General features: G+C 46.6%; 1 protein-coding gene across 2 annotated transcripts in view; it reads right to left on the reverse strand.

Annotated features, from left to right (window-relative positions):
* Positions 1-8,459, reverse strand: part of DPYSL2 (dihydropyrimidinase like 2) — an 89,547-nt gene extending 81,088 nt beyond the window's left edge. The window contains exon 1 of one of the 2 annotated variants that reach the window (XM_079955042.1): positions 7,789-8,459. In XM_079955042.1, the coding sequence (XP_079811168.1) occupies positions 7,789-8,160 (372 nt within the window). In that variant the 5' untranslated portion in view covers positions 8,161-8,459. The remainder of the gene's footprint in view (positions 1-7,788) is intronic. The other variant, XM_079955043.1, reaches the window with a different exon arrangement.
* Positions 8,460-11,042: the final 2,583 nt, after the last annotated feature.

An 11,042-nucleotide genomic window follows, 5' to 3' on the forward strand; every position in this document is an offset into this window, starting at 1 on the left:
TCCCCCCACTCTGGCAGAGCCAACAGAAACTAGAATATTACTGTGCCTTTATTTCCCAGCCTGCCGTGAGGTCTGGAAAAGGGAAATGCACTACCTTTTCTTAAAGGGGAAATATTATTATTCCTTCTACTAATACTAATACACTGATTTGCCATCACTAAATATCTGAACCGTTAACAAGATGAGAACTCACGAGAAAGCCGGGGTGGGGAGGGGATGAAGTACTAAATCAGGATTCAATATCTAAGCATTTACAAGAACATTAAACAATTCACGTTAAAAATGTGTGCACATTAAAACGGAACATAGTGCAGACTCGACTAGATATTTATTGTTTGTTTGTAGTGGTAGTACAACCCCTAATCATCGCTCAATCTCCCACCATTCCACAAGTTGTTAATGAATTCTGAGTTCTTCACCCTCTTATGCAACAAACTCTTTTACATCAACCACCTTGCAACATTACAACTGCAGGCAGAGTATGTTTGATTTTTAATATACTTAAAGCTTTGACCATCCTGATTTCTCCCAGTATAAAATATTACATTTGGAAGTGTAGATGGTGTGCTACAAATGGACTGAAAATATGAATTTAAATATCTCCTGCTCACGGGGAAAATGTGGAAATGTGTCCTGTTTTTTAAGCTACAGATGTATTTCCCTAACCATCCATATGGTTATCTATGAACTTTAAAGCATGTGTAAATTCCAAGGAGTGCTGGTAAGGGATCCCAGGATTTAAAGTGTGCATATAGATGCATGTATTGGTAAAGTAATGTATTAAAATGCATTATATGTGGGGAAATTGTTTTGCAAAAATGTGTATATTTGAAGAAATTCACACCAAAATGCTTCTGAATTTTCATGAGGATCCCCACACCCACAAAAAATTCTCAATCTGATGTGGAAATTTAGAGAACTGAATTTGATATTGGAAAAAATGAGAAAGAGAAACTGAAATTGCTGAAGCCTGCATTCAGACAGCACTTTATTCAGTCTTTGCAACTTTTCCTTGCCTGTAAATTTTCACTTTTTTTATATCACACATGGTGTAAAAGCCACTTCTAGAAATCTAGTGGAATCTAATGGAAATTTAGTGCTCATTTCTGTGTTAAATTGTTTCCAGGAGAAAGCCCACATGCAACCCTGTAAACTTGAAAAATCATGGGCATTTTGTGTTGTAATTTCACATGACGAAAATTGGAGTGGTATCCCAGTTCTTTCCCACTGTTTAAAAATTAGCACGACATTACAGTACATTAGTCAAAAAGTCACAGTTCCATAATGCAACAGGTACTCTAGTGTAAAAGGAATGTTAGAAATTGGGGCAGAAGTGCTAGCATTGCAACTGATGAAATTCACACAATAAATCCTACATCTGAATATTCATACGTCCCTTGTGGCAATAGGGGTCAACAGCTTGGCAATCAAGAGTCTTAGTACATACATTAGCCACAGTGGCAGCCTCACTCATTTGAGCGAGAAATGTACAGGCACTTGTCAGGCACTTAAAAGTATGTGCCACATAAGATGCCGCATGCAGAGGCATGTGTGCTTGGTGCTTTGATTTGTGCTTTATGTTATCTTTCTCCACCACCAACACCCAAGTGGGAGGAGAGTCCCACTGGCTGCTTATGCAAGACTTCATGTGGTGCTCCTGTATCATGGAGGGGAAGCCTTAGGCCCGTCCAGATGTTGCTGGACTGTAACTTCCATAATCCCTGACCATTGTCTAGCAACTTCTGGATTATCACAGCTTTCCCACCCTGTTCTGTGGCATGCACTCATTTAGTTGCATGGTGGAGAGGAGGGAGCATAAGTGAGGTTGCCCCTGTGAGTAAAATATAACCCAATGCTGAAAGATCAAGGAATGGGGCATGACTGCTAGAGAAGGCCAACAGTAAGGGAGCAAAGAAATTCTCTATGAGCCCAAAGCCAAGTGAATGACACTCAGCTAAAAAGGAGTTATGCCTGGGCTGGAAGCATTTATCAGAGGCAGAATCACCCTTATCAAATCACTAGAGCAGCTCGAGGGCAGCATTATCTTCCAGGCAGTATTGGGTGGATACTTGCTAGTGGTGGGCAGGAGGTCATAGACAACAGTGAGCAAAGCAGAGCAGAGCATGCACATTTTACCTGTAAGATAGTTTTGACACACACTTGCATACACCCTCTATATTTTGCCCGGGCAAGCAAAAAGCACAATCAGAGTCCATGGACACATTCTAGCCAGGTAAATACAATCGAGGAGGGTGCAAACTAGGGCTAATAAAGGGTTTAGCCTGGGGAGGGTCCCAAGGGCTGGATAGAAAAGCCTGGAGGGCCACAGTTGACCCCCAGGCCTGTCCTGTCCCCGCACTAGAAAAGTGTGCTCAGCAGCAGGGATGAATATTTATCTGCTGGTGTTCCAGCATTCCAGTTTAATGTTGCACCTGGATGGAGCAGGAGCTAAGTTTATCAGTGCAAAACTGTCATAGGATTGGAAACAGGCTCCACACAGGTACAAGGCTCCAAGTACAAATGACATACAGATTTTGTGGCAGAAAATCTAAGTTAATGGCCAAGTACGCAATTGATAGAGACCTGCAGCCAATCCTGGGTCTCTGGTTAATGCAGAATATCCCAAGTTCAATTCCCAACATCTCCAGGTAGGAATGCCCACCATATGAAACCACAGAGAGTCAATGCCAGTCAGTGTAGACAGTAATGACACAGATGGATCAATGGTCTGACAGGATAGGCAGCTTTTTATGCTGTTTCAAATAAATGTTTGTCTTGGAATAAATTAAATGTGATGCCATTCACACAATTAGCAATAGTGTGAATGGCTCTTTACATGTACATAACAGTTAGATGAGGCTTGGTCTATATTAGGACTTTGGGGGGGGGCGGGTTTGACACTTTGTCCCCCTGCAGATAGGATATTTTAGACTCTGGGCTTAATGGTATTGATGCCCGAAACTTAATGGCCTTATGCGGAGGGCTCTTTAGTTGACAATGGGCATTATTATTCACTTAATTCAAAATGTGCTAAGCCAACCTTACTATGTTTGGGGGACTTCGTACCTGCCCTGATGGCACTGCTGCCCATTCATACAAATGGGGAGCCAGTCCAAGTTTGGACCACAGTAGGGTGGAGAGGGTTAAAGCTCCTTCCCCCATGGGCTGTCTTTTAAAAAGCAAGCAATGACTCATGTCCAGTCTTAGCACTGTGGGTCTACAGCGCTAAGATCAGATATGAACCTGTGCCTGCTACCAGCATAAAATTTGAATCACCATATGAAATCAGGTGATTGACAGGTAGATGTCCATGCCCACCTTCAAGGAGGGCCTATGGAGGGTGGGCCAGTCCTGGATCTGACCCCTGGTTTTTTAAAAATCATACTACTTGCATGAATGTTGTCACATTTAGTATGGCCCTCATTCACACACAAAATTTTTGGGTGTGTGCTTTAAAAATAGAGTCTGTGAACTTGTCATTTGGTTTCCACAGAGAGGATAGGGGTTTTCTCTGAGGTGATAAGCTGAGCTGGTGACTCCTGAAAATTCAAGCACTTAGGGGAGCTGCAATTGTGTAATATCTAACAAAGTGGTGCATCAGCCACATTCCTTAGATGCTACCTAGATAAAAGAGATTGTAGCTGCTGTGCAAGCGGAAGTACACAAAAAGCCACTTTCTGCTTTGAAACGGAAAGTCTGTTAGTTGCTGGGTAGACTTAGCTGCTTCTGATCTTCAAAGCTGCAAATGTGAGCTCTTTAATGGCAAAGGAAAATGCAGAGTGTGGCAGTATCCCTTGGCTGACATCCCGGAGAAGCTTGTTTGAAGTTGCTTATATATTGCTCTTAGAAAGCAACTGTTCACAGCCAGCCGGAACTGTGCCTCAAATATGTGTTTGCAAAAAGGAAAGACCTGCTTCTTTTTATAACCGTTGCCATAAAAAGAAAATGAAATGGTACAGAAAAAGGGATAAACATAGTGGTCAACATATGCCTTGGCTGCCTGTACTTGAATCAGGCAGTATTTCTGACAGTTGAGTGATTATTAAATAAGGAGTTATTAATTCCCATCCCCTCCCCACCCCATTTTGGTAGCCCCTTAAAAATGGCTTGCTCAAACCATAACCAGCGACACTTGCCAGGTAAGACCAAAGGCCCATCCTACTTCCCACAGGGACCAGCCAGATTCTTCAGGAATTGGGATTCTGGACAGGATGGTTGTTTACTGGCTGAGCTAACAGAGATCTTCTTCCCAGCAACTGTTGGAGATATAGTGGTGTAGCGTGGGTTGTCAGCACCCGGGGCAAGGCAAGTAATTTGCGCCCCCTAACCCATGGATTTGCGCCCCCTAACCCGTGGATTTGTGCCCCCTAACCCGTGGATTTGCGCCCCCTAACCCTAACCCCCAGATGTTGCGCCCGGTGCGGCCAGCCCCCCCTGCACCCCCCACGCTACGCCACTGTGGAGATACACTGCCTCTGGTCATTGACGTTCTAATCACTGTCTTGACTAATAACTGTTGATATAAATATTTCATCTTTAAGTTTGCCTAATCCACTTTTAAAGTGATCCTAGCAAGTGGTCATCCCTATGTCTTACGGGAATGAATTACAGAAGTTACTTGTACATTGTGTGAAATGACTCCTCCTTTTTCTATGTCCTACATCTACTGGATACCCCTGAGTGTTATTGTAGAGTAGAAATCTTTCTCTCCATTTTCTCCACCTTCTCTTCTTCTCCCCTACCTAGGCACTGCTTTCTCATTAGGTGGTGACTGGAGGCAGCCATTCAGGGTTTGGATTGACCAAGAGGTGCTAAGAAACACACAACATTTTTTGTACATAATCATATATTATATTTCCCTGGTCTTTATGTATAACACCTTTGAAGGTTTGCAAGTGAAGGTGGACAGATTTTTTTTCACCTAAGGTACTGAGATGGCTCTACATCCCCTCTCTCATTATTGAGACCATCATTCACATCCCACAACCTATTCTATCAAGCCTTGTGCTTGAATAAGATAAGCACCCTAAACCCTATTGCAGAGCAGGGGATCCTCAGGGCTGGGGGCCGAATGTGGCCCTCTGGGCATCTCTATCTGGCCCTCAGGAATCTCCCTGGACCACAACATTTCCCCATGCCACTCCCGTCATTGGTCCTGTTCCACCCACTCTTTAAGTGCTTAACTGTCAGTGGCAAAGACTCTAGCATGCCTGGATGAAGAATTGTGTGTGTGTGGAATGTAGCTTACTGTGCAAAGCTAAGTATTTCATCCTTTGCTCCACCCACTTTTGTCTCTGGTCACGCCCACCTGAAGCATGTGGCCTCCTGGGGGTTGTCCATGGGGTATGTGGGCCTCAAACTGAAACTGATACCCACTCATTCCCTATTGAAATCAGTAGAACAATGTCCAATGTCTTTTGCTCTAGGGCCAGCTGCAGGGGAACTGGGTTTTTGTAAGGGATGGGCTGTCTCTCAGCCTCAGACGCCTGTTTCGCATAGAGTGAGTTTCATTACTGCATCAATCAGTAATGCAATCAGGAAATTTTAGGCTCTGGGCCAAATGTTCTGGGAGGCTGGGTCTTCCTATGGTTTGGATTGGTGAATACTTCACTCACTTCAAAATGTAGTAAGTCGGCTCTCCTGTGCCCTTGGTCCCTCCTTGGTGTCTCTGCTGAGTGGGGCCCTGTACTTCTGCTCCCCAATTCTACCCTACCTCTCCAGTGGGGTGACTCAGGTCTCTGTCCTCTCCCCCATGCTTTTTAACATCTATATGAAGCCGCTGGGATAGATCATCAGGGGGTTTGGGCTGGGTGTTCATCAGTATGCAGATGACACCCAACTCTACCTCTCTTTTAAATCAGAACCAGTGAAGGTGGTGAAGGTCCTATGTGAGAGTCTTGAGGCAGCTGGAGGATGGATGGTGACTAAGAGATTGAGGTTGAATCCTGACAAGACAGAAGTACTGTTTGGGGGGGGGGCAGAGGGCAGGTGGGTATGGAGGACTCCCTGGTCCTGAATGTGGTAACTTGTGCCCCTGAAAGACCAGGTGTGAAGCCTGGGAGTCATTTTGGACTCACAGCTGTCCATGGAGGTGCAGGTCAATTCTGTGTCCAGGGCAGCTGTTTACCAGCTCCATCTGGTACACAGGCTGAGACCCTATCTGCCCGCAGACTCTCTCACCAGAGTGGTCCATGCTCTAGTTATCTCCCGCTTGGACTACTGCAATGCGCTCTATGTGGGGCTACCTTTGAAGGTGACCCATATGTTTCCAAACACAATTCAAAGTGTTGGTTCTGACCTTTAAAGCCCTAAACGGCCTCGGCCCAGTATACCTGAAGGAGTGTCTCCAACCCCATTGTTCAGCCCAGACACTGAGGTCCAGCTCCAAGGGCCTTCTGGCGGTTCCCTCCTTGTGAGAAGTGAGATTACAGGGAACCAGGCAGAGGCACCCACCCTGTGGAACGCCCTTCCATCAGATGTCAAGGAAATAAACAACTATCTGACTTTTAGAAGACATCTGAAGGCAGCCCTGTTTAGGGAAGTTTTTTATGTTTGCTGTTTTATTGTATTTTTAATATTCTGTTGGGAGCCGCCCAGTTATTATTAATTATTATTATTATTATACTAACAGCAACCACACTGGATTCCATCCCCAGTGTGTCCAAGTTGGGTTGGAAAATACATCTGCTGAAAATCCCAGAGGGCTGCTGCCAGTCAGTGTTGACAGTACTGAGCAGGTTGGATGAGGGGTCTGATTCAATATGACAGCTTCCAAAGTACATCTTTCCCTTTGGGACTAGGCCTACAGGTAGTCAGACCAGACAGACCAGCACTGGCTCAGAATTGGAACAGTACTGTAATTTGTGATTTGGAGCAAATATCCCATTTACCTAACAGACTGACTGCTCCAAGTGCACCCAAAGAAAGGTTTTCTCTGGACTAACTCAAGTTCAACTCAAGTTCTTAAAGCAGGGATGGGGATTTTTTTTTCCAGTCCATGGACCACATTCCCTTCTGGGCAGCCTTCCAGCGCCAGAGGCAAAAATGGGTGGAGCAATTAATTTAATGTTACCTTTGTACAATGCACTAGTTTCAACACACTATTCTCACCCCTCTCCATTCTCCATCAGGGCAAACAAAAGTCATTAGTCAGACTTCTAAGGGACATTCCAAACAAGTAAAAACACCCAAGGAGGGTGTGTAGCATGGCTTGTGAGGGGTGTGGCTTGGGGAGTGTTCCAAGGGCCAGACAGAGACCAATTTGGCCCTGAGTCTCCCAATCCCTGTTAAAAGGCAAAGCCTTCAAAATGACCTGAGAGAGTTTCATTGCATCACGGAAAGCAGACAGAAGATCCTGGTCCACACAATCTGCAAATGTAGCTGTTTTCGTTTCGTTTCGTTTCGCTTTGCTTTTGTTTTGTTTTGCTTGCCAGTGAGCATCTTTGTCTGGCAATTGACTCCCTACAGCCTTGGAACCTGCATCAGATGGGTGGGGCTTCCTTATTATACCACTGCTCGGAAAATGCCTAAGGCAGAAAAGGAGGAAAAAGTCTGCCAGCTTGAAAGAAATGGGTGGCGGGGCTGGGATGGAAGGTTGCTGCAGCCTCACACGTGCCACACTCACACCCTAAAGAGCAGAATTACCTCCCTGACGATCTGTCGATGGGGATAGTCTGAGCACGGTTCCCCTCCTCGTTTACTTTGTATGCCCCCGGTGAAAAAGCGAGGCCAAGATCAACTGGATCTCAGGTCCCTCCCCCGCTCCCCGCACCAAAAAAGACCTCTCACCTTGTCGTTCAGGTTCTGCAAAGCCTCTTTGCCAGTGGGTCTCCGGATCTCCACCTTCCTCCCGAAATCAACAGATGGTTCCCCTCCCTTCCTGCTCTGCCAGGAATAATGGGACTGAGCATCCGGTCCGAGGTGGGCCACGTCCTTCTGCTTGGCCACGATCCTGCCGCCCGAGGAGGAGGAGGAGGAACCGCGTCCTACCGAGAGGGAATCGAAGTCGATGGTTTTGTTCTCCAAGGAGCCTTCCACGGGGCAGAACATGCCACAGAATTTCTGGCGGGGCTTGGGGCTTCCGGAGCCCAGGTTCTTGAAGAAGGCTGGAACTTCCTCCTCGTCCTCGGTGGGCTTGCCCGACTGCCTCTTCTCGGCCATGGCTCCCTCGCTCTCTCCCCGGGTCGGGTCTCGCTGCGAAAGGCAAAGCTCTTCCCGATCGGAGCTCCGGCTCTGGCCCTGGAGGCAGGGGAGGCGGCGGCTGGCGCTAGCGGCTTGCAGAGGCGAGCAAGGGCTGGACGCCTGGGCGGTGGGGAAGCCGAGCCTTTGTACTGCTGGCCGCCTTCATAGAGAGGAGGGCGGGCTGCTCGTGGGGCGAGGTGGAGGGCAGCAGCTGGAAGGCTGAAGGCGATGCAAAGTTGAGAGGCGATCAGGGGAGGGAAGGAGGCGAGGGAGGGAGAGAGACTGTCAGTAGCAGTGCAGCCGGGAGGGGTGGGCTTAAGTTCTCAGCAGGATCCAAATGACGATGAGGATGATGTGAAGGGGGAGGGGACAGGCAAAGCAGAGAGAGGGTTTTTTAATTTAAAAAAAGCCTCACTCACTCTGCAGCAGAAACTGGGAATTGATCCGGAAGTGATGTGACAAACGAAATTGGCAAATGGACTGGATCAGCTGGTGGGAAAGGGGGAGTGGATCCCTGGGCGCACTGCAGCTTCCACAAGTGGTGGGGAGGAAGCTGGAAGGTGTGTCTGGGGGGGGCGTGGAGGTGTTCAACGCCCACCACGCCACTTTGGCAAGAGGGGCTGCGTCTGGAGGCTGAAGGCTTGCTCCTCTCAGCCACACCCACTTCGCGTCTCCTGCTAGCACGCTGCCGGCTTCTTCCTCTTCACACACACCCTCCGCTTTCAAGGCTAAGCGTGTATACAGAAGAGGGGGGATTTGGGGAGGGGGGTTGATCTGGGCAGTGGGGGGAGGATGCTGAGTCAGAGGTATGCGGAGCCCCTGCTGTGAGTCGAAGTGTTCTTTCTCTCTCCTCACCCTACTCTCCTGGGGCCTGAAAAGAGATGGAAGGGTAGGGGCGAGAGACAGCTGGCATTGGTGAGGCTGGATTTTTTCCCCCAAGGGGAGGGAAAGAAGCAGAGGCAGTATTCAGACCATAAGGGTTTGACCTTGGCAAGGCTGCGGTCCTTGTGGGTATGGCGAAGTGGTGTAAGGGAGGAGGGGCGCTTAAGGCAAAGGGAGAGGGTCATTGAATAATCCAGTCCAGTATCACCTGCTCCATAGATGGGGAACCTGTGGCCCTTCAGACGCTGTTGAACTACAACTCCCATTATCCCTGACCATTAGTCATGCTGGTTGAGGTTGATGGAAGTTTGGGTCCAGCCACATGAGGGGCACAGGTTCTCCATCCCTGGCCCGCTCCGACTGGCAGCAGCTCTTCAAGGTCTCCGGTAGCTGAGATCCTTTACTCCGGAGGATGCTGGAGACTCAATCTAGGGTCCCTGCATGAAAAAGTGCGCTTATCATTGAGCTGGAGTTTGCGTTTTCGATGGATACTTTGGAAAAGTCCTTGCTCCTGATCTCCTGTTCAGGATAACCGATATTCCCTCTGTTAGTGGGTTGGGAACCAGCCTCAAGCTCTACCTACAAAGTACCAACCTTGGTGAACAACGGGATCCTCTTGTTGAGCGAGATGGTCTCTTGTATTCGCCTCGCGCCGGTGGCGCTGTCCGTTCAGCACCACGCCGCTTTGCTCCTAGTGTGAGGAAACCAGAGCCACCCCCGAAGCAGGCACGAAAGAGGATTGGGCCCTGGGCATGTTGATCTTAGAAAATAAAACATCCGCTTTATTAACGAGGTGACGTCGACTGGCTTAGATGTACCTTCAGGGTATGATCGGAAGGCACCTCAAACCATTAGCCAGCTGATTGCCCGAGAATATATGTAAGGTGGGTGGGAGGAGAATTTATTTAAGGAAATTAGAGTTTGACTTGACATTGTTAAATGACGAGAAAGGTTAAAACGCTTTAAAACAAGGTTAAAACAAGCTTTAAAAGGATAAGCAGAGCAAACTTCTTGGGTATACCATAGGAATGGTCTGAAAGCACAGGAAACCACCAGTTTGCTGAAGCTAAGCACGTCTGAATCTGGACAGGGACTGGATGAGTGACTGGCTGGGAACCACGTGTTCCAGAATGGATGAAAGACAGGATATATCGTAAGAAAATAAGTTAATAATATCAATGATAGTAATTTATTAGATTTATTACTAGCGTGTTACCAAGGTCTCCAAGCAACTTACATTTCAAAACATAAATACATTATACCATTAAAAATTCATATGGTTAACATATAAATAATAGTACATATTATTATTATTATTATTATTATTATTATTATTCATTCACACACACACACACACACACACACACACACACACACACCACAACTGCCACAGAAAGCTTGGGCAGCACAACAGCAGAAGAACAGAAAAAGAATTAGATTAAATCATGGATGAAACCATCCTGTCAATGACTATTAGCTATGATAACTTAATAGAACCTCTAGGTTTAGGGGCGGTTTATCCCTAAATGACTCTTGCTTGGGAGAAAACCATGGGGGAGGGCTTTTGCATTCATAACTTTCTTGTGAGCTTCCAGATGCATCAAGATGGTCACTGTGGGATACAGGTTGTTGGACTGGAGATATCCCTTTGATCTGATCCAACAGATTTCTTCTTAAGGGACTATGCATAACATTCATGCCATCCACATAATATAGCTTTGCCTCAGCCATAGAATCATAAAATTGTAGAGTTGGAAAGGACCACAACCTCCCAAGAGAGACCGTTCCACTGTCAAACAAAGGAAGGTTAGCCATTTTTCAGTATATTATTATCTTGTGGTTTTTCATTATGGACTAATGCCTTCAAATTTTCAAACAATTCCAGTAATTACCCACTGAGCAATTGCAATAAAATATGACAAGTGCATGTGAGTGGATTAGTACAGAGACATTTCCAAACCAAAAAGAAAGACAAGCCT

Source organism: Podarcis cretensis (genome assembly GCF_951804945.1).
Source record: "Podarcis cretensis genome assembly, chromosome: 15".
NCBI classification, from domain to species: Eukaryota; Metazoa; Chordata; class Lepidosauria; order Squamata; family Lacertidae; genus Podarcis; species Podarcis cretensis.